Here is a 26,174-nt window from a genome sequence, read left to right as displayed (position 1 = left end):
TAAATATGCAAGCAAGACTCAGACTAGGGATAACGAGGTGCCCCATGGGTGATTGAGCCATGACTTCTGTTATGTGCCATATGGGGCCCCAGATGTGATGCTCCGGGGGCTAAGCAGATGGGGCACTGCTAAGCTCTTTCTCAACAGTAAGTTGGGTGTAAACTCAGACATCATTAAACGCTTGTTCTTTTTCCTTGGGAGCCATTGGGAACCAGCAGCCCATGGCCTGGCAGTTGTTGGGAGACTGCCTGTAAGGAAACTGGGTGGGGGGTTTCTAAGAAGGAAAGGTGCGGGGGAAATATCCAGCTTCTATTTGACATCTTAGTACAGCAAATAACTCCCTGGCCTGGGAGAAGCCTCAGAACCACAGAGCAGGGGGTGCGACAGAATTTGTGCTTTATCCTACGTTCAGAGCAGGGCGAGAAAGTGGCCAGTTATTAAAGTGAAAGCCTGGGAGTGAAATCATACCTCAGCCAAGCTGGGCGGGGAGAGGAGATGAGATCAGGGGGTCCCTGCCACTGTGAAGACAGGCTCCAAGGGGAGCAGGATGGTAGATCACTGAGAACTGCCTGGCTATCTTCCTCAACAATTGCTCTCCCCCAGCTCTTCTAGGCCCCAAGGCCATGTTGAAGGCTGCCTTTGATAGCTGTTGCTCCTGGTTAGGGTAAAAAAAATCAGGACAGGGGGGTAATAGGCATCTATATGAGAAAAAGTCCCAAATATGAGGGCTGTCCCTAAAAAATTGGGACATCTGGTCACCCTACTCCTGGTCATTGGGCTGGGCCTAAAGTCATTTCTCCTGAGTCCCTTACGGCCCGTCCCTTTCTGAGCCCATTCCCTACCCTGCTGCTCTCAGAACAAACACGCTCGCCCCTTCTCCAGCTCTGCTTGTCTCCTGTAAGCAGCTCTCTTCTAATGAATGGCAAAGCCCCATTTTGCTTAGTAGCCCCGAGGTTCTTATCAGCCTCTGGCTGCAAAACAAGGCAGCATTCCCCAGCGCTGCCCCCCAGCCTCAGTTGCAGCCTCGGTCTGGAATTGCACACACAGCACCTCCTCAGCTGTCATCTTATCAGCCCCCAATTCTCAATAGGTGTCATGTGATCAGCCCCCGTGTCCTGATCTGCAGCCTTGGGGCTGCTCCTTGACTGAGAAAAGCCCCTGCTCCGGCTGCTCTATTCTGCTAGCGGTTTTGTTTTTACTCACCCGCATTCTTGGCCTAACGGGGGCCTGTAAGCATTCCCCTTGAAGACATAATCCCCTTTTTCTATTTATAAACCCAGTCCTCATTACAGCACTTCACTTTGTTCTATATTTGAGGGCAGGAGTCATTTACCCCTTCCTACCACTCCGATCCCTCTGGATTCGGTCTCTCCCCATTTCTGGCACTGTATGAATGGGGCACAGATGGCAAGAAATGTGCACAGTCCTTACCGAAAAGAGAAGACAGTCCCTGCCCTGAAGAGCTCTTGCCCCATGACATGGGGCATGGAACAGCAAAAGTTCGGCCTCCCTCTCTCAGGTCCCTTCATTCCCACTTGCTTTGCAGGCACTAGCCCATGCTGAATTCCGGCTCCTGCCCCCACTGTACCAGCTGTTATCGCTTCTCCTTGGAGGAGCTGAATCGCATTCCTTTGCCTTGACTGCAGGTCACCTGGCTTGTCCCTCATTAGGAGCCTGCATCTTTATCAGGCCCAAGGCTTCCAGCTTTATTGCTGCTCATTCAGATCCTACCCCACGGCCTTGGGAGAGGCACAGACCCCTCCCTGGCTCTCACTTTCCCCTCTCTAAACCAAGGCTGTATAAACCTCACCTGCTTGGTGGGGGTTCTAGCAAGGATTAAACACTTACACGGCCCTTGCCTGGCCTACCTACCTGTTAAGTGTCACGGAACAGTGGTGTTGGTTTTTTTTTGTTCATCCCCAGCCACCTCTCCCCTTTCCAGCCCGATGCTGAGAATCTCGGCAACCGGTTCCTTTATTTCATCCCCTATCCACCCAATTGATTTTTAGAGGAAAAGAACAGGAGCTTTGTTGGGTTCTTCCAGTGTGGGTGTTGAACAGAGAGGAGGCAAAGGGTTAAGTGTATGTACCGCACATTCAAAGTGCCAGGGATTAAGGCATTCCAGTGCCTTGGGTCTGAGAGAAGTCAGTCCTACAGGGTTGACTAGAGAGGAACTCAGGCTTGTGGAATTGGGAATCTAAAGGACTCTAGTTCTGCCGGGAGGGAACTGGGAATTCATCCAGTTCACTGACATTTCTGCCCTGAAATCAGCGTTCCATCTAGACAGGAAGGGTGCCAACGTGCCCTGCATGGAAAGCAGAGCTGGTACTCTCTGACTCTCAGCTCCCTTGCCCCATTTGTCCTGGCAAGGACGATAGCCACTGGGTGGGGGAGCGGGGAGAAAGAGAAAAAAAAAAACACCACCACACTAATCCAGGTAACATTTCCCCACTTTTATGTAAATTAATATTAACAGTTCCAGTTTGAATTCCATACAGACATATACAAATAGGAAAAAAAAATGCTATTTACATCATTAAGTTATTTAATTAATTAGACTTTATAAAAAAAACATCTCTTTCTACATTAGTGTCCTTCTTTTACAGATAGTTCAGGTGAGTTAATCCTCAGCTCATTCACATTAACAGTGTAATGTACACTACCAGCACCACATGGGTCCACGGGTGAGCCAGAGTCAGTACTGCAAGGATCTGTGCTATACTTGGTGCCCGCAGTACCAGGCAAATCAGTGTGCGAGAGGCAGACAGTACACACAAGTCTCCCATGTGTTATGAGCAATAGCTTCCTGGCTCAGGCTGCTGGGCTCTGCAGACAGTGCTGCGGGGGCCAGGCTGGTGTAGTGTTTGTTCGTTAAGAGGCACATTAGTGCAGTACTGAATAGAGCCCGTGTAATGTACACTACTGGCACCCTCTGGATCCCATGGATGGCACGAGACCACTGCCTGCAGATCCCATGTAACATTCACCACAGATGCTCCACAAAGCCCCGTGTAGCACGTCACCAGAATCTCCAGGTAACATGGTTACTCGTCCAGTTCCCGAAGACGCCCAGTGTGTAAACAGGAGATGGAGGGGAGCTGGGGTCACACGATGCTGGCAAGTTCCATGGAGTCTGAGTCGCTGCTGTTTTCCTCCTCCCTGGGAAGGGAAGGATTGGCGGGCATCAGACAGGAATGGCCCCCTTCTCTCCAGCCGGTGTCCCAAAGCGAGGGCCAGCGAGCCAGAGGGGGATTAGAGAGGGATAGTTACAAGGAAGAGAGCCCTCCTCTTAGATGGGAACAATGGGGGCCAGTTTCCCCCATGCGCCATTCGCTGCCAATGGCTCAGGAGTGACCAGCGCTGGGGCAGAGCGGACTGTACGTTCCCTCTCCAGCCCCATTCAGCCCCAACCTCTCTGCCCAGACTACCAGCAGGGTGACAGGAAAGCCATTTCTGCTAGGTGGACACTTTTCCCTCCACTAGGAACTGGATGGAGACCTGACCCCCTTGTAACAGAGGCCACCAGATGGTTGTGAAATGCTAGACAGCTTTTGGTCCCCCTGTTCTGGGGCAGATTGAAATAGGGGCCTTCAGGGAAAGGCTTCATTTCCCAGGCCCAGTTGTAACTCAGAGTTATTCTTTTACTTCTCTCAGGCTCCACCAAGTCAGTAAATGCAGCCCTGAGCTGGGTCTGGGGGAAGCAGCAGAGACCCCCCACCCCCGGCTCCCGCAGCTGGGGGAGTCCTGTTCCGCCTCTAGCGAACTGCTATGCACCTGGCATCTTACGATGCTGCAGCCCTAAGATGCTACCCGCTGGGTGGTACCACTGAGCGGCGCGGCAGGGTCTCTCAGCCACCCCTGTCAAAGGGCAGGTGGTGTGTTAGGGCTGCAGGTATTCTGAGGCTAGCTGGAAGTGCACAACCTCACGGGAGAGATTGTCAGCCCCCTACGGGCTGAAGGACTAGCCACCTCCCTCAGCCTGCCAGTGACCTGCAAAGCTAGGGCAGGTTCTCCCAGCACTACTGGGCCCTTCCCCATCACTCTCTGCTGGAACTTGCCCAACCCAGTGAGTGCAGTCCTTCCCCTGCAGCACAGAGAGGACCGTGCCAGCCCTTACCTTAAATCCTGCAGGGCCTTCTTGTTTTCCCTCCGCTTGTCCTCGTCGATGGGGTACAGCTTGAATAGGAGCAGGCCCAGCAGGATCAGCCCCACCGGGGCTGCTGACACCAGCATCTTCAGCGTGAATTTCACCTCCTCGGGCTGGGAGCAGCCCCGGGTCTTATATCCTGCAAAACTAAGGGAACAGAAACTGTCAAGCAAGGGAAACGCATGAGGCTATTACCAACCTCCTCTCTCCACACCAGCCCAGTCCTACCTCTCCAGAGGTACCTCTGAGGGGAAGAATGGCCATGAGACAGATCAAGATTCCCAGGGAATTACTGTTGGGCCAGCGTTTGCTGCTTTAGCATCACATCAACCTTCTTCCATCTAGCAAGGAGCATCACCTCCTTCAACCCCAAAGCCAATAGCCGCCAAGGTCTAGAAGCTCACAGCTATACTGTCCCATCTCTGTGATGGAGCAATGGAGGAAAGCCAGCTCAGCGATGAGGGTGTCAGCCTGGGGCTTAGGTTGATCTCCCTGCTCCACCACAGACATCTTGTGTGACCTTGAGCAAGTCACTTAGCCTGTCTGTGCTTCAGTTCCCCATCTATAAAGAGAGGGAAAATAGCATTGCCTTGCTTCATGGGGGTGTTGGGAAGAGAAATCAACCAGCGGCTGGGACGTGCTTAGGCCAAGGGGCGTGTATGTACCAAAGAGAGAGAGCAATGACCACAGGGGGCTGGCACAGCCTCAGTTCACTACCATGCTGGCTCCTCAGAGAAAGGCTGGTTTCTAAGATTTCTCCTTTTAGTGCTTATTAACTGTGAACTTGGAATGAGCCTCCCTCCTAGCACACAAGCTGTAGGGGAGATGCACCTGGAGCCACCTTCAGTGCCAGCCGCTGGATGTCTAATCCCAATCCCCTTCAGGGTTTTGTGGCTAAAAATGGAGACGCTCCAGACTGCAGGGTCTGAGAGAAGCCTTCCTTCTCTGGCCCAGCTACCAGCTCTCCTAACAAGCCCCCCCTGCCTCCAGGCTCGGTGTGCTGAAAGGACTCACTCTAAGCTGAGTGTGGAGATCCCCAGAGACACCCCGGAGGTGAACTTGGTGAAGAAGACGTAAAAGGAGAAGAAAATAGCCTCATGGCCATGGGCGTCTGGGTGCTGGAGGTTGAAGTCGTCTATGACATCTGGCAGCATGGACCTGAAACGAGAGAGGAGAGCGTGTGAGCCTCAGATCGAGGCTAATGAGAATGAGACCCACAAGTCTTCAGTGGAGCCCACACTTCCCCTTTCAAAGCAGAGACATGGGAGGTCCCCACCCCCGAAATTACAGACTTCCAATTATTTCCCTTCCAATAACGGTACAGAATTCTCCTGGGGCAGAGATTTGGGAAAGGGCCACCGATTGTGGGTCCACCTTCGTACTGAAAAGACCCACAATGCCCTGCATACTGACAGGAGGAGGCTCAAGACCTCAGGAATCTCCTCATCCTGGATCCGACCCCCAGCACTAGAAACATCAACCCAGATGCCACAGCTGTGCATCAGCAGGTGTCTACCAGTCTAGCAGCGATAGAGAACGTGGGAGCATAATTCTGTGGTTGCCTGAGCCCGGAGGCCTCACACTCACCATGGTAAGAGGAAGGCAGCAGCGACACTGATCCCAGCTGCAATGGCCACAACGTAGGTGACGATCAAGTTACTCTCCAGAACAACCACCATGATGAGGAAGGGGATGGCAGACTGCGGAGCCGGGAAAGAACAGAGGTGTCACCTCACCCGCCGGGCAGTGGATAATCAAGATGGACCTGATGAGCCAATTGGCCTTTTCCCCTCCCCGCCCCATCTTCCCTCTTATGTGAGTTTCAGCACTTGGAGGTGCTGGCTGATATGCTGTGGGTAGATCCTACCCTAGGCAGCAGGAACACAACCTTTCTAATGCTGGGCCCTCTAGGGCAGGGTGTTGGTGGGGCATGTCCTAGGCTCAGAGGAGAATTCACGGTGGAGAGGCCAAGGACTGACAGGGCCATGGAGACGGACTACCACGAAGTGCCCTTTGTGACACCACTAAGAAGTGGAGAGAGGCCAGTGAATGAACGTCAGGTGATGGTGGGAGCTTCTGCTCGCTCCTGACCCCATTTTGGAACCGCTGCCTAGAGGGGTGGGGTTTAGATCCCCGGCTCTGGTCTTGCCCCACCTCCACTTGCTAGGGTTCCCTACGAGGGGCACAGCAACAACCCGCTCTCTGCCCAGGAGACTTACTCACCGAGATCCCAACATACACAGCCGTTTTCTTCCCAAAGCGCATGAGGAACCATTGCCAGAGGGGGATAGTCAAGGTGGCAGAGAGCTGCGAGAGGGAGAGAGGTGGGGGGGAAGGACATGTGACTCAGGCCAACCCATCTCCATAGATGCATTGCCCACTGGCCATGTGTTAACCTCTAATGCTGCAGGAAAGGAGTTGGTTGGGGTGTCAGCCTGAGGTCAGGCCTGGATGCATGATGATGATTTTGGACTCTCTTCTGCCTGTGGTTTGGAGCCCCCCTTGGGTCTTTCACTCATCCACACAAGGCTTGAGCCACAGGATCATCCTGGCTCTAAAGGACCTTCTCGAAGCCCACCTAGACGCGCTCCAGCACCTTTACAGAAGCAGTCTTGCAAAGCCCCATCGGCTCGTCCTCAGAGGGCAAGTGTTGGAAGAGAGTCTGAGTCTATTCTGGACCAGGTCTGGTGAACGTTCGTGACGCCTTTGCCAGGCTGCTCTGAAGCAAAGCGGCCCCTGCCTTGCAGGAAGCCAGCCAAGAACAGAAGAGACCCAACGGGCTGCAGACAGACACATGACCAACATCCTGGGCAGACCAGGCACCAGGTCTTTGTGAGGCCGGGGCGGGGCATTCGGCTATGGGATTGGTCTCCACTGCTTTCGAGCCCTTGCATTTTCTTAGAGCCAGGGGCGGGTTTTCTTTCTTTCACTGCCTTTCTGGCAGGGCAAAGTGTTTCACGCCACAATGCTCCCCCGGCCCCCTCCCCCACTCTCTCTATCTATCAACGTGCAAAGGGTTCCCAGACAATCCGCTCTGTTCCCTCCATTCAGCGCCTCCCTGCAATCACCACTCAGGGCTCTCTTTTTCCCCCCCTCATGGAAAGAAAGAAAGAAAAAAAAGAAAAGGGCAGGGTTTGGACAAAGGGCCCACACGGCTTTTATTCTCCCCCCTTTCGTGGTCAGCTTCAAATGCAGACAAAGGACTCGCTGTTCTTGCCAACTGGCCGTGTCTTTCCAGGAACCTCGAACTCGTTACCCCTCCCCCCGACTCCTGTGGCAACCTCCAGTCACCTTCTCCCACATGCCAGCCTCTTCCAGCCCTGATCTCCCCTCACCAGCCTGCTTCTCACCTGGGCACCCCCCCCCCCATCTCTGCTTTGGGCTCTTAGACCACTACAGTCAAGTCTCCACCCCCACCAACCAGTGGGCTCCCAAGTAGATAAAGGAGGAGACAGCCAGGTGAAGGGGACAGCGATTATTATTATTCATCATGTTTATTACTGTATTGCTAGGGACCCAGGGAGATAAGGGCCTCATTGTGCGAGGCACCGTACAGACAGTCTCACTGCCTCAAATTGCTGACAGCCTGCCTAGCCCAGGCAGACAGGGTTGGGGGAAGGGGTGCCATGTACTCACCATGATGGCCAGCAGGATGTTCTGGAATTCGTTGCGGAATCCCAGGGTGTAGGTACAAAACAAGGCAAAGTTCCCTTCCAGCAGCTGGGGAAGGAAACAGACACGGGAGGTCAGCAGAGCAGAAGGGAACAGGGAGATTCCCCTTTCTAGGGGGAAAATGTACTGAACAGCCCCCCCATGGAGAAACCAGATTCCCTGCAGCCCCCCAGACCCAGCCCACAGGGAAAACACTAAGCGTTCTCGCTGGACTCAGTGCACGGACGTACTCAGGGCTGGGGGCTGTATGAACGCAGCCTGCTGCTGTAGGCAAGCCTTGAGTGTGTTGTAGCGGGAGGGAACCCCCCTCCGCCCCTCCCTCCAAGGGGACTCAGCAAGCAGGTCTAGTCTAACACCCCTTGCCCTCAATGCACCAGCTCAGGAATTCCCTCTCTGGGCAGAGATTGTCCTGACTCATCCGTAAACGAGACCAAGAGCGGCAGGGCCAAAGAAGGGCTAACAGGCCTAGGTCACAGGCCTAGGTCATCATACTGCGAACGGGCCCGATAGTTATGGCAGAAGCGTGCCGGAGATGGGAGGAAGATGGAATATGGATCCCATCAGTCCTCTGAGCAGAGGAAAAGAGCGAGCAGGCCCAATCCACATTTACCAGCAGCATGAAGAGAAGCACATATTTCACCTCCCATCAGGGCAGAGGGCCCACCTCGGCTGCTGCAGGGGATGCCACAGGCCTTGATGTTATCTGCCTCTGTGCAGGTTTCTGGTATTTGACATCCCCCCCCCCCCCCCGCCCCGCCCTCCTACAGGTGCAGCTGACAGTCTTCAGCCAGTTCTGCATTTCTTTCCCCCCTCCGGGCGGGCTCTAAGCCACATTGTCCCTCCCCAGGCAGTTCCTCACCATGAAGGCAAGCGAAGTGAAGAGGAAGCCTGTAATCAGCTTGATGTAGGCACCGTGTTTCATCACCAACTTCAGCCCCTGGAAGAAAGAGATGGGCTCATCCGACTGGAGCTGAGAGGTATCTGGGGAGCAGAGCAGCATCAGCAGGTGATTAGAGACCTTTCTAAAGGCACCCTGGCATAACGGGCCCCAGTGCTATAACAGGCAGGGGGCCCATTCCTGCAGTACACTGAGTATGAAAAAGGCACCCGGAGACTCAGTTTTAGCCAGCCTTGGCACCTCCCCTGACCCCCATAACAGTGATCTTCCCAAGTATGGTGAGACATCCTCACCACTGTGAGGCAAGTCCCCATTTTAGAGATCGGGAAACTGAGGCACCGACCAGTTAAGTGATTCACCTAAAGCTACACAGCAAGCCAGTGGCAGAGCTGGGACTAAAATTCTGAAGTCCCCAGCACCCAGATCTTTGCTCCCCTTTGTCCCGTGATCAGCAGAGCGCTGCTCTAGTGCGGGTGTCCTGTTAGGGGTGGGGAGAGTGGGACGAAACCCAGCTGGGCTCAGAAATAAATCCCACTCCGCATTGTTATCGCGGCTATGGAATAGCCGGAGTCCAGCCAGCATGCTGGAGGCTAGACGTTGTCCGCCAAAGCCAGGCAGCAACACATTGACCCGGGTAAATACTGGGCACGAAGACAAGTTTTCCCAGGTGGTTTCCTGCAGTAACAGGGTCCCCTCGAGATTTTCCAGTGAGACATTCCGTCTTGCCACTGACACAGTCTTTCCATGGAGGTTTACACACATGAAATGGGTCTCTGAAGCTGCGTATCCCCCACCCCCACTCCATACCTATCCTGGTTTACAGTAACCTCGATTCCCACTTGCCCTAGTTTTGACTGATAAGCAGGTGTCAACAGCACCAGCCGGGAAGAGAGGAGTGGGAGCTGCAAGTGTGTCAACTCCCAGGGAGAGTTGGGATCCAGGCCTCAAACTGGGTGAAGAAACCGAGGCAAGAACCCATCAAGCCCAGGACAGGATCCTTTGCATTCGCACCATACACCCCGCCCCAGCCTTCGCCCTTGAATGGAACCCTACCCCCTCCAGGGCTTCATCTGTGTAACAAGCGCCCTGTTCTCTGCTCTTCACACTGGAACATGTTGGTTTAGCGCAGATGCTGCAAGACTGGCAGCGTCCCCAGTTCGTGCTGAGCTGAACTTCCTTCCCAGATCTGAACTAACTGCTTAAGAGCAGGGTTGGGAGCCAGCGTGGGGGGTGTTTGGTTAGCATAGCAGGGAGAGTGCCTGCCAGGGGAGGGGCTGTTTGAAGAACGTGCCTTTTAAACACAGCTCAGGTTTGAATGGCCTGGATGACTTCAGTCCAAAGGCACTTGGCTCACAATGGGGCCCATTTAAAGAGATCAGCGTTGTCATCTGCTCCTGGCCCACTGGTTAAAGCCAGGGTGTATGACCCTCCATGCAGCTTAGCCTAAAGCAAGTGATGACAGCTTTTAATAGGAATTCCCATCTCCTGCAATTTCCCTTTCCATGTTTGTTTCCCGCTTTCTGCCCCTATTATTAGGGGAGAGACACATGGCTAAGGAACCACTGTTCTAACCTCTCTGAAACAGGCAAGATGACCCAAGTACAGGGTCCAGCCTGGCCTATTGCTTGGGAAACCCTTCTGGACATTGCAAATGCCAATGTAAGGGGCTCCCTCCACTTCCCGCACTCACCTCGCTTCTCCTGCACGCCCAGAAACAGGACGACGGCGCAGAGTATGTAGATCCCACCAATGACTCCCGCTGCGATCATGTAGGCGTTTCTCTGTGCAAGACAGATGCGGATCCAGTTAGCAAGGCCGCTCCACCAGGCCCCTTCTACCAGTGTCTCTTGGGGAGCTCTAGACAATGGCGCAGCCAGTGTCACGCGTGCCCCAGCAGAACGGGACGGAGCTCTCGCTACAGACTGGGGTGGGACAGAGTCGATGCTGTGCTATGGATCCACATAAAAAGCTCCCTGCTGCACCCCCGCCAGTGCCAGGGGATCCCGAACAACAGGCTCCCCTCTTCGCAGCCAGTTCCCACCATAAACGAAGGGACCGTGCACCCTACAGGCACCTGGATTTGCTTCTGTGACAGAATCCAGTTCTGATGACCCACGAGGCTGTACTGTATTTCAGCCCCATACCTGTTGCAGAGTGATAGGTACCCCGAAGTTCCTATGGTTCCCCTAGGTACCCCTAAGTAAGTTCCTTAGTTACACAGCAGCTAGTGAGGCCCAGTCTCAGCCTGTAGGGATTACCCTGAAGCTGCAATGAAAGAGCAGAGTCCCTGAGCAGGGCGAGGATGAGCGGCCAGGGTGCCACAGACCTACCGTGTCTGTGAGGGAGCCGGCGTCACGGGTAATGTTCACCTCCTCCACGGCCACCGAAGAGTTAGTGACGCCGAAGAGGCGGGAGTCCTGAATGCACGGCGTGTCCACCTGGCCCACGATCTGCCCCTGGATGGCCGTGCCCAGCACGGTGCCCAGCACCTCCACCGTCATACCTGAACAGAGGAGTCAGGCGGGTCATTATCGCGGCAACGCCCTGGCCCAACAGAGCGAGGAGAGCGGTTGCTAACGCCTGCTCCTCCAGAGGCAAACATCTGGGTGTCGAGACATTCCTAACGCACTGCACCCACCCAGCCAGCCAGAGACGAGAGCAGTCGCTTCTCCAGATCTCCAAGCCTGTGGGAGGAAGATAACCCCACTGAGGGAAAACAGGCACAGAGAGGTGAAGGGATTTGCCCCAGGTCAGACATCAGCTCAGCGTCAAGGCTGGGAACAGAACCCAAGAGCTCCAGATTCCCAGTCTCCTGCTCTAGCCACTGTGCTGTCCAGCGGACAAACTATCAGCAGGCAGAGTCCTGTCCAGACCAACTCATGCCACAGGGCTGGTTAGACATGGGCATTAAACCAAGGGTCCCTTTAGTCTAAGAAGAGGGATCTGGTGGCTGAGAGAGCTGCAATGCAAAAGAGGCACAGGGAGCTTTGGAAGACTTTCAGAATGGGATCCTCACTGCTAATGTGTACATGTGCAAACACGCTTTGACACTTGGCTGTACACCTGCAGATGGTCTTACACACATCCTGCAGGAGCAGCAAGGGACACCCCCACGCACATGCCTGCACACGTAGTGGACAAGGTATGTAACGGAGAAACCTGCTGCCTCCCAGCAACCAAACCCCGGGAGCACGTATACTTCTGCAGCTGCACCCAAGCCGTGGGAGGGGGAAAAGCACTGATACTGCAATCGTAAGGGAGAAGGGAGGGGCTCTTACGATAGGCGGTAGCGGAATCCCGTTCGCTCTGCTCCCTGCTGATGAACATAGTGAGCGCTGAATAGGGAACGTGGAAACACTGCAGTGAGAAACAGGGCGGGGGGGGGGGGGGGAGAAGAGAGAGAAAGTTAAGCCTTTGGTGCAAAGACATTCATGGAGGTCAAGGGAATTCATGCTACAGACCGGAGTGAGATGCCTACAGCAGGCCATAGGTTGAGTGGGTTGGAAGAGTCTTTTGCGGGAAGGAAATTCCATCCAGGTACAGACTATATAGAAGAGTAAATAGGAATCCTCGCTCCCCTCCGGAATGCTCCACCGCACTCAGGGCGGGCCTTGTAGGGGTCCCCCAAACTGCTGGAGGGAGGAGGAGATGAGCTATGACTGGTCTCGCCTCTCCAATCCCCGCAGCAGGTCAGCCAAAAAGCTGGCCCCATGGCGAGAGACTTGTCTGAGAGTTGTAGAATCAGGACTGTGGGAAACCCAGACGACACTGGCGGTCCAAGGACAGCCTTTACGGATGCTCTCAGCCTCACTCCTTTCAGGATGGCTTATGCCGAGCCTGTCATTGTGGTACCACTCCTTGGCTCCATCGGGCAGGTGAGAAAAGGTTGGCCTCTTCCCCCCACCACCCCCAAAAGGAACCCAATTGTGCCCATGGAGGGCGGACTCACCGTCACAAGGGTCTGGAACGTGCAGTAGAAGAGAAGATACCACATCACTTGGCCACTCGAGATGTCTGGCACAAACCATACCAGGAAGTAGGAGATCACAGCAAATGGAGTGGAAAAGATGATCCTTTGGGGGAAATGAGAGAGAGAAAGAAAATAAAAAAATTAGGATGGAACAGTGACAAGCACCCACCCTCACCACAGCTAGGCTGATACAAGGGCCTTGCTCCTCAAGCTGCAGGGCATGAGCCAACCCAAGGAGCAGTTCCAGCCGTTGGGAGAAATATCGTGCAACTGGGTGCATTACATCAGGGAGTTCGCTTTGAAGTACCCTGCATTGACCACCATTGGAGACAAGATGGTCTAGTTGGACCACTAGTCCATTTCTTGGAGGTAGGCCTGTAAGAATTGCTGTATCCAATCAAACAGGAGCAGCTTTTCAGGCAGAGTGGGAACATGGGCACTTCTAACAGAGTCCTCCAGCCTGACTGATCACATCCTCTGAGGCTTTCCTCTTGCCTCCACCTCACTACACCAAGTTAACTCAAAGCCAGAGACTACTGAATGCCACATCACATGAGCCCTGTGGGAGGATGCAGGTCCCAGGATACCCTAATATTGTACTGCGACTGAGGACCTAACTTCCCAGGCAGATTCCCCTTCCTGACTGCTGGCTCATGACTTGATGTGCAATTAGGCACCTGACTGTCACGGAATTTCAAAGGGATCTGGGCACCTAAACCCCTTAGGCTCCTTTGAAAAGCTTGGTCTTAAATCTTTCCTCTGGCTCCCTCTAAACTCTGTGCTGTAATCCTGATCTCAGTCCCCATGGCCCTCTTCACAAAGGAGCTATTTAAAACACGACAAAGTACAGAACTCCAGGTCATTCGAGATGGGGAGGGAAGAAGAGAGCAGAGAGATAAAGAGCTGACTGAGGTTTGCAGAGAAAGGCTTTGATCTCAGAGACCAAATCCCCTGCCTGGAGCAGCGTAGGGCTGCTGGGCGAACAATCAGAGGGGATGTCAAGTCAATGGTTTGTCTATTTGGAGGAGGTGAAATGATGTGGGGCTGGAAAGGGGTGAGGGATGGGGCACAGCAAGGAATTGAGAACCCATCTGCTCCCACAGAACAAGTTTAAATGATTTAAGTTGTAAGCTTTCTGGGACCATCACCTACTTTTGTAGACCACAATGGGGCCTGATCCCAATGAAGACTCTAGATACTACCGTTACAAAACAGCACATGCAGCTGGGAGACTGTTTCCCAGCAGAAGCAGATCAGTGTCTGAGAGCCCCTGAAACAACTTGGGACCCTGTAGGGTGCACGGTCCCTTCGTTTATGGTGGGAACTGGCTGCGAAGAGGGGAGCCCATTGTTCGGGATCCCCTGGCACTGGCGGGGGTGGAGCAGGGAGCTTTTTATGTGGATCCATAGCACAGCATCGACTCTGTCCCACCCCAGTCTGTAGCGAGAGCTCCGTCCCGTTCTGCTGGGGCACGCGTGACACTGGCTGCGCCATTGTCTAGAGCTCCCCAAGAGACACTGGTAGAAGGGGCCTGGTGGAGCGGCCTTGCTAACTGGATCCACATCTGTCTTGCGCAGAGAAACGCCTACATGATCGCAGCGGGAGTCATTGGTGGGATCTACATACTCTGCGCCGTCGTCCTGTTTCTGGGCGTGCAGGAGAAGCGAGGTGAGTGCGAGAGGTGGAGGGAGCCCCTTACATTGGCATTTGCAATGTCCAGAAGGGCTTTCCAAGCAATAGGCCAGGCTGGACCCTGTACTTGGGTCATCTTGCCTGTTTCAGAGGGGTTAGAACAGTGGTTCCTTAGCCATGTGTCTCTCCCCTAATAATAGGGGCAGAAAGCAGGGAACAAACATGGAAGGGAAATTGCAGGAGATGGGAATTCCTATTAAAAGCTGTCATCCTGTCTGTACAAGATGAAGAGAAAAGGGACCCATCTCCATTCTGAGCTTTTCCTTCTGTTCCTGGCTCTCATCCAAGTCGAGCAGTGCTCTGCACAGGACGAGATGCAAGAGCTTGTTCAGCAGCCTTCTCTCCCTTCCCAGCTAAGCAGCCTGCAGGAGCAAGGGTGAAGGAACCAGTTCGGGCAGCAAACCCTCCCTCCACATCCTAGCCACCTGGAGGCTGAGCAGCAAGCAGCCTGGCTTGTCTTAGAAGGCAGAGCTGCAAGGATTCCAGAGTATTTTACACACACCAATCAAGCCTCCAGCGTGAGGGAGGGCAGGATAAGGCCCATTTCCCCAAGCAGAGACAGACATTGGTTAGCAAAGGAAGAGTGAACCTTCAGACCCCAGCTGGCTCTTTCCTTTGGTCCTGTCCAAAGTGGGGAGAGAGGGAAGTGGAAGTGGACCAGAAAGCAAGAAGCCTGTGCCTGGCTCCGGGAGAGACTCCCTACATTACCCGCTAGCAGAGCTCCAGGGAGCTGGTTCACTCGCCATTAGCCAGAACAGGAGACGGGAGCTGTTTTTAGAGCCCAAATCCTCCCCTCTACCCTGCGGAGTCAGCTGAGCAGCCTGGCACTACCTGGAGATACTGCAGCAGCTCGGAGGCTGGGCATGGCCCATCAGCCCCAACACACACCTTTTCCCTTTTCGCTCGGCTGAGCCACACACATCGCTGTCGCCTGGACCCAGTGCTTGGGGAGCGGCCAGCCTTAACAAAGGCGCTTATGTTAATGGGCGGCTAATTAAATGGCGGTTAAAAATCCCTCCAGCATAAACCTACCCAGAGAGAGCAAAGGAGATTCCCCACATCAGGAGAAGGGCAAGGGTGGGGGTCCTCCAACTTCACAATCATGCGAAAGGAGTGATTGGTCCCCTACCCATATGTCACCTGCACTGCAGGGACGGACAGACCACTCCCAGCGGCCCATTGGGGTTCAGGCCGTAACAGGGATAAGGCCTTTCCAGTTTCCATTTGGTATCACTGTATCCCAGAGGGGAGTGGGAAGGGGGGCGGGGGAACTGGTTCTGAGGGAGGATCCCTGTGACGGCACCACCAGCAAGAACCCACGAGGCGACAGATGAGGAGAATCCCCCTACATCAGGAATTTGGTACCTTGATCCATCCCACGTTTCTGGGAAGGCCTGAATGGCCCCCCCAATAATGTGGCGTGGGTGGGAGAGGGGGAAAGAAGCAGTTTCTTCTTTGGAGTAAAGCGACCCCCGCCCCGAATGTTGCGGCTAGGACTAGATCAGTCCCATGGGGAAATGGAGCCCAACACTCAGGCTGCGGGAAGGCCTAGAAGCCCCCCATCGCATTCAGTGCCCCATTGGGGTAGGTTTTGTACTGGCTGCTTGACAGTCCCTGCCTTGGGGTGTTTACAATCCCAGAGGAGTGCGAGAAAGGGACAGGATTTATTTTTCCCTGCGGTACGGAGAGGAGAACGGAGCTCTTTCCTTTCTTGATTGACCTGGCAAGAAACAGAGTTTAAATTTCAACTCCCGGGGTGAGACACACTGTACAGCAGCCACATAAGGGGGAGAGAGGGGGAAATACATGACACGATATTCACATTTTCCCCTGCATCGGTTATTTCCAGGCGGGGCGGGGAGCAGGCGAGCGTGTGATGACGAGGCCAGGAAGCAGTGGAAAGCACAGAGTCCTGCAGCCGCTCCTCTCCCATCACATGCTCCTCTCCCATTGCGCCTCGCGCACGTTGAGTCATTCAGAGTTTTCATAAACTTGTACGCAGATCCGAAGCTGCAGGAGCGAGCACATTCCCATGCCTGCTGCGGCAGGGCACCCGAACAGCCCAGCAGGGTTACAAACAAGGGTACATTTCTGATGCCTTCACCACCCTCCCCCCCCCCGCCCTCCACACTACTTGGACATCTGGGATTAGAGCCATGTGCCTGGCTGGTGTAGCTAAGGAATCAGTAGATCGGCTCACCCCGCCTGCCACCCCCAGCCACCACTCACGCTGCAGCTTTCAGCCTGGAGACTGACTCCTAGTAACCCCTGAGCAGGACTGTGGCAATTAGCTGAGACATCTGAAACAGACTCCACCAGGCTATGCCGCACACCCTGCCTCCCCATTGGCCAAGTGGGGATGGCATGTTCCTCTGAAAGCGACACACCCCCGGGCCCTTAATCTTTAACTCTTTCCTCTGCTTGAGCAGAATCATTGCCCTAGTCACGGCCTGGGAATGGGACACAGGACCTCGAGTTATCTGCAACTGAGGTTTGCAACAGGGCCTCTTAAATAAAGGGGATGCTGAGAGCCCAAAATTCCCCAGAAGAAGCGAGAGCAGGGCAGGGCAAGAGCAGAGTGAGCAGATCGCTGGCTGGGCACAGCTGTTAGGGTGACTTCAGTGAACAGAGAAGGAAATCCATGTGGGATGAATTTGGGGGCGCAGGGGAGCATATGGGGAATCCAAGCTTAAGAGACCAAAATTATAACAAGAGGGCACCAGAGAGGGACATTTTTATTTATTTATTTTGGTAAGTGAGCTATCAAGCCATTGTATAGCTTACAATTTTATCCTGGATTCCAGGGACACAAGCACTGCCCCTTGTCACCAACTCAGCAGAATTACAGCCAGATGTACCCACCAAGTGGACCTTATTCCACAGATTAAAAGGGTACGGCTGAGAGGGATATTTAGAATGGTCTACCAAGGAATTTATTGGTAATCTGCCTTGTTTATGAAGCAGGTTATAAGAGGATGTTGACGGGTGATCAGGGCTCATTAAAAGCAAGTCGTTCAAACTAACTGGGCAGAGATCTCAGGGCTATACAGATGAAAAATTAAGTATCATTTTTTTTACAGATAGGGAAACTGAGATACACAGTGATAGAGGGCCCAGCAGCTGGGCCACCCTTGCCCATGCACAGGGAGTCCTGTTTAAGTCAGTGGGACTGTCTATAGTTCTAGCTATTTAGGGTCACCAAAAGGTGGCCCAATCGGGCACCCAGCTACTTGCCCAATGCCACAGAGCAAACAAGCGTAAAAGCCATGACTTGAAGCCACCGTGCCCAGCTACTAGATGTGCTGCTTCCCTTCTGTAGCAACAAGGAAGGATTCCTAGGTCTAAGGCCCAGTATAATTTGAAGGGTGCAAGCATTGTGCATATTAAGTCCCCTGTGGCTGTTCTCCCTCACCCCAGCCTTAAAGGCACAAGACTGTAGCACACCAGAGGACTCTAAGGATGTCTAGATGTTCAAATATAGAGCAATTAAAGGACAGCCCTCTGCTAGCTCTGCCTTGGAACACATCCAGACAGCTGCTCGCTGCTTGCGCGCAGCCATTCCTCCAATTCCTAAGAGCTCACAACAGACGCTGTGGGGAGTGAAACTATTTTTGGTCTATGTGTGAAGCCTGGTTTAGATCAACAAAAACAGGACACCATGTTTTTCATTCGAACCCCAGGGAGCAGAGGGATGCAAGCTCCACCTGTGGGGGGGGGGGGGGGAAGGACCAGTCCCACTAATTTCCACCTCCCCACCCGCCCCCCTTCTCTACTTGACATTTCAGCAATGCTGCCAGGTGCTAGATCGACTGCCCTGGGGATGGACGTTAGCTCTTTACCCACAGGGCAGACGCAGGCCAAGCCTCCGAACCCTGCATGGGTAATGTGCCTCCACGCTCACCCGGAGAGGCAGCAGGTGGAGATCAAGGCCCCGGACACCGTCCTAATTTCTCTGCCGACCCCTAGTGCTATCGTGGTGCCGTTTTTGGTGGGCAGATACCTGCCTGCATGAAATCAGGTTAGGACCGGCTCATTCAACAGAGACCAACGAGCCACGGTTTTCACTTGCTAGCACCCTGCAGCGGACTAGAACCCGTGCTCCTAGAGGTGGAAGGTGCTGCATCCCCTCACCAGGCTCTCAGTGTGCTGAACCATCTAGCTCCTGTCCACTCCACACCCTGCTTCTCTTGGATGTATCCTGTCCGTGCCAGTGCCTAGCGTCCCACTCTCCAAAGTGGGAGGGCAGAGAAGCGCGGAGTGAGAACATCTAATTTTGTCACTGCCAGCTCAGGCCTGGTCTCCAGTTGCTTTCTCCCCCCTCCCCCCAAATCAGCTATAAATCATGTGGCTTCCTGCAACCCACTGACCCTGGCTGCAGGAGTCACAGGTGCAGTAGAAACAATCTTGGCTTCCCCCCACCCCTATACGTACCCCCCCAAATGGCCGGGAGGGACAATACTGCAATGCCACCTGGTGCTCCGGAGACAAACAGCTCTTACTTTCCAGCAGCAGAGCGGCTTCATTCCCAACACAGGGCAGATTTGCCAGGAAACCAGTCTGGACAAAAAGTCAAGCCCAACACCCAGCACACACGCATCTGAGCAAAGCCCTGCGGCTCCATCCCCCGGAGACAGGAGGGTCGAATGGGCTGCCCATTCGATAAATTGAGGGCCTGGTTCTGTTCTCAGCGACACCGGTTTTACATCGCCTCCAACGGAGTTGCTCCTGATTTACACAAGTGAGAGGCCCAGTGCGTGCTGGGGTGGGGGTGAGCTTGGTTTGAACCATCTTCGACTTCCTATCCTGACTCCTCCCCACCCCCATCCTTCCAAGTCAAACCAGCTCCAGGGAGAAGAACATAAAGTTAAAAGCTCTTCCTGCTCAGAAGAAGATTCAAAACAGGCTACAGCTCTTGGAAACCCCCCACCACTGCCAACACAGATTCAGTTCCAGCCGCGGTAGCAGCCCTGGTGTCCACAGATTTTTGGCAGGGTTTTCAGATATTGTGTGGATCAGACACGCGGGTCGGCTAGGACAGCCAAACAGTCCTGCTGCTCGGGATGAACTTTGGACGTTTCCTTCATGGGGACGCCTTCCCCGTCCCGCCAGGGCAAGTGGAGATAAAAGCAGCTGCCAGGGGGTGGGGCCAGTTACACCAACTTACGTTTCTCACCAGCTGCAGAGCGTGTGCGTGTGTATCAATACACAAGCCAGAGGGACCTTCCCCTCCTCTCACCCAGCACTGCGACAAAGGAACACGCTGTGCCTTCCGCCTGACAATTCACATGCCAATCTCCAGACACGTGGTCCCCTCCCCCGCAGCCTACTTTACAACGCTCTATCTGCCCCCCCAGCCCCTCCCGTCCCGTGTTCATACAGCACCTAGCGCAATGGAATCCTGGTCCACGACTGGCATTTCCTTTGGGTGCTACCACAATGCACAAATAATCAAGGGTCTGACTTATCAAGAGCCAGTTGAGTGCTCAGACTACCCCTTCCCCGGAGAGCTGGGAGGAGTGGCCGCATCAGGGTGGGGAAAAAGAAAAGCCACCCTGAAGATCCATCAAAGAACCCCCCACAGGAGCATGCCCACCACCAGAAACGCATTGTCTTATCGCTCAGGGCCACAGAGCTCGGCACTGCTGCAAGGCCTTGCCCCCGACCCCACACCAGGGAGTCCCATACACTCAGCTGCTCGTGAGTCGATAATCACAGCAAGGCACCTCAAGCACAGGGGCTGAGCTAGAGTTGTTTCTGGGCGAGTGAGGCCCACTTGACTATCCATCACTGGGTTCATCGATTCCCACGCTACAAGGTTTCCCTCTCACCTATCTGGAGGCTGCGAAAGGCCGAAGGCTCAGATAATAGAGTTTCCCTCCTTGTCCCTAGGGCCACTTCTCATCAGTCAGGCATTTTTCACAACTTGTTAAGCCATCTAGGGATTACTCAGCCTTCAGCTGACTGCCAAGCCTCTGTTCCATTCCATTCACTGCACAGACTTGAGATCTATTCCCAGCTCGGACTCGCCGTGTGACCTCAGGCAAGTTCCTTCCCTTTTCTGCACCTCTGGTTCCCCACATGTAACACAGGGATAACATTAACCCTTCTTTGGAGCACAAGAGGCAAATGCAGGGTAGCCAATGTGAGCCTCTACTCTCTAGAAGGCCCCCAGGATCCTAATGCTGACCTGGAAGGGCCCTGCTGCCGTTGTGGCCAAGGGAACCCAAGCTAGACCATGCTGAGCTCCAACCTCAGGCCGGGACGCAAAATCCCCTGCTCCAACAAGCTTCCCTTACCAGGGCATCAGGCGTCCAAGGCGGCTCCAAGGGGTTTTACTGATGAAGAAACCCACCATGGGGTCGGTGATAGCATCCCACGCTCGACCCACAAAGAGGATGATGGAGGCATAGAAAGGGTCCAGCTGTTATAGAAAGAGAGGACAGAATTCACTTGGATAGCAGAGACCCCATGACCCTGAGGCGGTCAGAGCCCCTTTCCCCAGCTGATTGCTTACCCTGAAGATCTTAGCCTCGACCTTTAGCATTTGGAAACAGAGCAGGTGCACATGGGCCCCTCCTCCACACATTTCCAGGGTGCCTCAGAGGCAGGGGGACTATCTGATCCCTCTCCCCCTCTTTGAGATGGCTACCCTAGGGGCTGGTTGAGGCTGGAAGTAGAATTTCAGTCCATCTCATCTTACCCATTCCACATTAAACTCCCGACAATTTCATTGCCACAGACACCAACTCAACACCTCCAGCGTCCTGTGGCAGCTTAAGTCTGCCCCTGGGCCTGCCCACCATCCCATTTGGAGATAAGGATGTAGGAGAAGCCATCACCTTTCCATCCCAGCTCCATCCAGAACATGCCACAAACATGGCCAGCAACAGCTTCCTTCCCAACCCGCTCCATCCATCATATCAGTATATATAGCTCTCTGCAGGTACCAGTCCCAGCGCCAGACCCTCCATCAGCACTGGAAGCAGAAGAGCGTCTAGGCCCAATAATACTACTTTGCATGTGCATAACAGATGTCATTAGATCTTAACACTCAGAGAGGAGGGTCAGTATTATCCCATTTTACAGATGGGGAAATGGAGGCACAGAGGGGTGCACCAGGTCACACAGGACAACGGTGGCAAAGCCGGGAGTAAAAACCCAGGAGACATTGCCTCCCAGTGCTGGCAACTGTAAATCCAGCTCTAAGCCCTCTGAAGAAATCACTCCAATCTGATCCATGCTTCCTTTTTTCTGGAGGGGAATTTGCTAGCATTTTAGAAATGCAAAGCAGAATTTTCAGACTCAAATGCTTGAAGTTTGGCACGTAAATCCATATGTAGGCACCTGAATTTCAGATCACTTCCCCCCCCCCCCCCGGCACTCACCTGATTGCATTCAGTGAGAATTCTGTACTTTGCAACTCATCCCCACCCAACCAAGCTTCTTCTACCTTGGGGTGAAAATGAGGGGTCACATGGCTCACTTTAGGCACCCAAGTTTGAAAAGTGCCTTTACTTTTTTTTGACAAAAATCCTCCCTGCTAAAAGCCCATCTGAAAGGGACACAGCACTGACTGGTGGGGGAACAGGGCTCATCTACGACTTGCAAGACTCATTCTAAGCCACCTTTATGGAACACTGAAAGTTACCGTGTGGGAAAGCCAGGGGGTTCCCTCCATATGACTCACAGCAGCTGAGCTCACTGACCACAAGAGCACCCTGTATTTAAATCTCCCCTCTCACCATCAGCTACCTCCTAGCAGTCAGTGGATTAAGGCACTGGCCAGCTCTTACACATGCAGCCCTCAGTGCTACACCTCCTAGGAAAGGAAGCTCCTCAGCTATAGCCAGACAGCCTGGGGGCATCTCTCTAATCAGGCACCTGCTCTATTTTATACATAGAGGGAAAGTCACTCCACTGGGCAAATAGAAAAATCCATCAGGGAAACCCCCTCCACACATCTCTCTCCATTCAATGCTTCTGCTGACCAGAGACCATAAGAGCGCTAAGCCCCAAACCTTTCCTCATCCCGAGATCAGGTCAGAGTAAAAATAGCCAAAAAAGACGACCGGATCACAGTGGATGGGTTTTGGGTCAAGAGAATCCCATGCTTGCATCCAGAGCCCCCAGGTATTACCCTTAGGCTGGCTACTCAGCGCCAGGCAAGCAAACCTGGCTGAAAGAATTACCTGCGCGACATCCAGCAGGTAGATCTGCAGGAAAAACCCCAGGGCGCAGCCAGTGATCTGGTAGGGAGCGCCGCCGACAGCATAGCAGAGTTTGTTGCACACAGACAGCTTCTCTTTGCTTTCCTTCTGCAAAAGCAATGAAAGGCAGCAGCTTAGTCGGTCTGGTCCTAGACAGTCAGATCAACAACCACCAAGTGTAGGGAGCTCCCCCACCCCCCCATCACTCCCCCATGTCCACCTGCAACCTAGGACCACAACAGAGATTACAAACAGCCCTCCAGCCTCCGCTGCAGATGAGTTGCCCACAGGTCTCCGCTTCGCTCGTTAAGAACGGAACAGCCCCTCACATTTCGGTTTGACAGTGGAGGAAACGCTGAACGTATGTTTACTCATCCAGGACAAAATGCAGCTCTTCCAAACTCTGCTCGTTTAAACTTCCAGCCCCCCTGTTCTTACCACTAGACCGTACTGCCTTCCACGGTCAACGATCAGCGTTTCTGACTGAATGTGCCAAGAAAGGGAAGCACAGACAGCAGGTTTCCACAGCCTGATTCGGTGGCTTTTAAGGCCCTGCTAGCACTGAATACAGACTGCTGATACCCTGCTTAAATTCAGCCCAACAGGCAATCCATCCTACTGCCATCCCAGGCTCTTCATTCCCTGATCCGTCTGTGTCTGTGTCGGTCTCGCAATCCAGAATCTACCCCAACTAGCCAGATCCTGAACTTCAAACAGAGGCCTTGGAATTCAAGGAGTCGTCGAGCAGCATCCAAATAATTTCCCCCACTATTCATACTCCGGAAGGCTGTACTGTATTTAACTGCTTGTTTAAGTGACCATACAGGCTCAGCACCTCCAGATTTACAGCTAACAGGGGGTTGGGTTTGCCCACCCCACAGAGTAAGCCGGAGCGGTTTCCATTAGCGTCTCACATCTGGCGGAATCTCTGAAGCTACAATGATCGGCAGGCGAAAGGGACAGGCGATGCGTGTGCAATTCCTCAGTCTCCCAATAAAAGCCTCAGAATCAGGAGAGTCACACCAGGGCGCCTGCTCCCCACCCCATCGGTTTGTGCGCCCTTCTCAAAATGATGGGTCTTAACTAAGAGCTGAGGGGTCCCCTGGGGAGGAGATGCAAACAAAGCCGAGAGCCACCAGGGCAGCTATGGACAAGCAAGCTGTTGAAAAATTAATTCTGCAAACTGATACCATCACCAAATTAGATCTACAGCTGCATCGAAACATACAGAGAGGGGAGACAAAGCCCCGGGGAATTTGGGTTAAAATAAAACAGGGAGCTTTGGTGGCACATGCAGAGTTCTCCCACAGGGAAGTGGAATTGCAAGGAGTGAAAGAAGACGGATCAACAACTTCCCTGGGGATGAAGTTGCTAGTTCACCACTTTACACAACTCAGACACACAACACAGACTGTGGCTATACCCTTAGCAGTACCGTTGGGAGAGAATCATTTTCATTAATTGTGCTACCAGACAGCTTATTATTGGACCAGGGCCTCATTGCGCCAGGTGCTGTCGGAACAGAACAAAAAGTCCTGGCTTCCAATCAAAGTATAAGACAAGGGACAGACGGATACAGACAGACAGGGAATACAAGTGAACAATCAGACAATCCTGGTCAGCATAGGGTTTCCGGTTTTGGTGGGACGCGTTCCTGGAGACTCAAGGACAATCCTGGAGGGTTGGCAACCCTAGCTAGGCAGTCTATTGCCCACAGGAGCATCAGGGACTCAAAGCTACAGCCAGCTGGGATGGTGATTCACCGTGTGGCCTGGGGCAAGTGCCTCAGTTTCCCCTTTTGTATCAAGGGGACGGGGATTTATCTACGTCGCAGGAGTGTTGCGAGGATTAGATGGTGCTTGCAGAGCTCTCTGAAGATAACAAGCGGTATATAAAGCGTTTAGTGCTAGGCTTACCCGCTGCTAGGAGCGGGCCGGTGTCACCACCTCTTGGCACGCTTACCAGGCTGCGTAGGGGATCACCTCACACCTCATTATAAGGGGCCCATCAGACCAAGCCTCTGGGTGCGCCAGGGAAAAGTGATAACACAGCCGGCCCCCTCCCACACACTCCGGGAGGGCTTGTCCAGAGACTGAAACTTAATGCAAACAAAGCCCCGAAGCGGAGGCCAACAGCGACCAGCGCCTCAAGCTCCAGCGCAGCCCCGATGCTGTCCCCAAGCCCAAAGAACCGAGCCGAGCCGAGCCGGACCGGGCCGGGCCGGGCGTGTGTGTGGGGGGTGGTTCGTTTCCAAGCAGCGCTTTGAAGCCCCTCTCCCCACGAGCGGGTTTGGCTCGGAGAGTCTCAGATCATCGCCTTGTGCCTCCCCCAGGACCCCCGCCCGCCTCCAGCCAGGGGGAACCGGCTGCTGACCCGGTGGAGGGAAAAAGGACGCGGCTCCTTTAAGAAAAGTTTGCCCTTGCCTGTGATGAATGAACTTGGGCTCGAGCCAGCGGCGCGCCTGATCCCCGAGCTCCAGCCGGCCGGGTGCGCCCGGGCGCGGCCAAGGGCGAGCGGGGCTTCCTTGCACCCCCGGGGCGAACGAGCAGCCGCCGGCTCCCGTCCGGCCCCAGCCCGCACGGTTCCGACCCGACGCTCCCCGCCCAGAGGTGGGGTGCGGGAGGGGGCTACACACCGGGGCGTCCAGCCGCATCCTCCCGGCCGGCTCTCCCCCCACGGCCGGCTCGGGTGCGACCCCACTCGCGCCTGCCCCCCCACTCGCGCCTGCCCCAGGGGCTGTTCCGAGGAAGTTTATCCCCCCCCCCCATCAATCCCCCCCTTCCCCGCATCAGGCTCGCTTCCCTTCCCCTGGATCCGCCCCGCCCCCCAGGGGATCCCTCCCTCCGCATCCACCCCCCTCTCCCCGGACCCCGCGTCCGAGCCCGGAGCGGCTGCCCGCACCTTGGCGTGCCGGAGCTCGTCCTGCTTCAGGAGACCCGGCTGCAGCAGCCCGGTGGACGACGCGCTTTCCGCCCCTTTGCCTTTGGCCATGGTCCCACGAAAGTGGCTCCGGAGGGCGTGAGCGAGCTTCCAAGCGTGGTGCGGGGGCGCGGCCCTGGGAGGAGCGGGAGCCAGGCAGCCGCAGGATGAATGAATGGGCCGTTTCTGTGCTGGGTGGTTGCATTTAATTTCTCTCCCTCTCACCTCCCCTTTTCCAGAGACACACCCCCTGCCCGGCCTCCCAAGCCCAGCCAACCCCCGACGCTGTTCACCTTCCCCTTGGCGAGACCCACATGTAACAGACTCAACGCTACACCAACCCCCCCCCCCCCAATATTCAGCCCTAGGCAGGCACTGGGCGTGGGAAATTTCAGCCCAGAGCGTCTGGTAAATAAGCAGCGGAGGACAGGCTCTTCTAGGCCATAACCTCAGTACAGCTCCGCTTGTGTAAGTTGTAATATACATACAGGCCCAGGGACTGTCTCTTCTTTCATTCACACCCTTGTAACTTCAGCAGGGTTTCTCCCAGTTTGCACCTAACTGAGAGGAGAATCAGGATCTGCAGCCAACTGACATAAGAAAGGCCAGACTGGGTCAGACCAATGGTCCAGGTAGCCCCATGTCCCATCTGCTGACAGTGGCCAAGGC

General features: G+C 54.3%; 1 protein-coding gene across 4 annotated transcripts; it reads right to left on the bottom strand.

Annotated features, from left to right (window-relative positions):
• Positions 1 to 2,443: 2,443 nt before the first annotated feature.
• On the bottom strand, positions 2,444 to 25,673 carry MFSD2A (MFSD2 lysolipid transporter A, lysophospholipid). 4 transcript variants are annotated; one of them, XM_073317657.1, is made up of 14 exons: positions 25,488 to 25,673; positions 22,569 to 22,694; positions 20,676 to 20,800; positions 12,667 to 12,790; positions 11,996 to 12,074; positions 11,048 to 11,220; positions 10,408 to 10,498; positions 8,679 to 8,800; positions 7,784 to 7,867; positions 6,371 to 6,454; positions 5,735 to 5,847; positions 5,162 to 5,305; positions 4,118 to 4,294; positions 2,444 to 3,159 (listed from the first exon to the last, which is right to left on the bottom strand). In XM_073317657.1, the coding sequence occupies exons 1-14, from the start codon at positions 25,575 to 25,577 to the stop codon at positions 3,105 to 3,107; spliced, it is 1,587 nt and encodes a 528-aa protein (XP_073173758.1). In that variant the 5' UTR covers positions 25,578 to 25,673; the 3' UTR covers positions 2,444 to 3,104. The 4 variants fall into 4 exon arrangements, 3 of the variants coding, with proteins under 3 accessions (XP_073173758.1, XP_073173759.1, XP_073173761.1); XR_012155618.1 differs by lacking the exon at positions 2,444 to 3,159 and adding an exon at positions 4,376 to 4,709 and having other exon boundaries at positions 4,225 to 4,294; XM_073317658.1 differs by lacking the exons at positions 11,996 to 12,074; positions 20,676 to 20,800.
• Between the last annotated feature and the right edge of the window lie 501 nt (positions 25,674 to 26,174).

Source organism: Lepidochelys kempii, chromosome 19, assembly GCF_965140285.1.
Source record: "Lepidochelys kempii isolate rLepKem1 chromosome 19, rLepKem1.hap1, whole genome shotgun sequence".
Lineage (NCBI taxonomy): Eukaryota > Metazoa > Chordata > Testudines > Cheloniidae > Lepidochelys > Lepidochelys kempii.
The sequence above is the reverse complement of the archived record's forward strand: the minus strand, read 5'-3'. Positions and strand labels throughout refer to the sequence as shown.

Bases quoted from the DNA above. Each gene is read 5' to 3' on its own strand.
- MFSD2A (XM_073317657.1), bottom strand. From the start codon at position 25,577: ATGGCCAAAGGCAAAGGGGCGGAAAGCGCGTCGTCCACCGGGCTGCTG. The intron at 22,695-25,487 runs GTGCGGGCAGCC...TTGCTTTTGCAG, and splicing joins ACGAGCTCCGGCACGCCAAG to AAGGAAAGCAAAGAGAAGCT. The intron at 8,801-10,407 runs GTGAGTGCGGGA...TCTGCTCCCCAG, and splicing joins GGGCGTGCAGGAGAAGCGAG to ATACCTCTCAGCTCCAGTCG.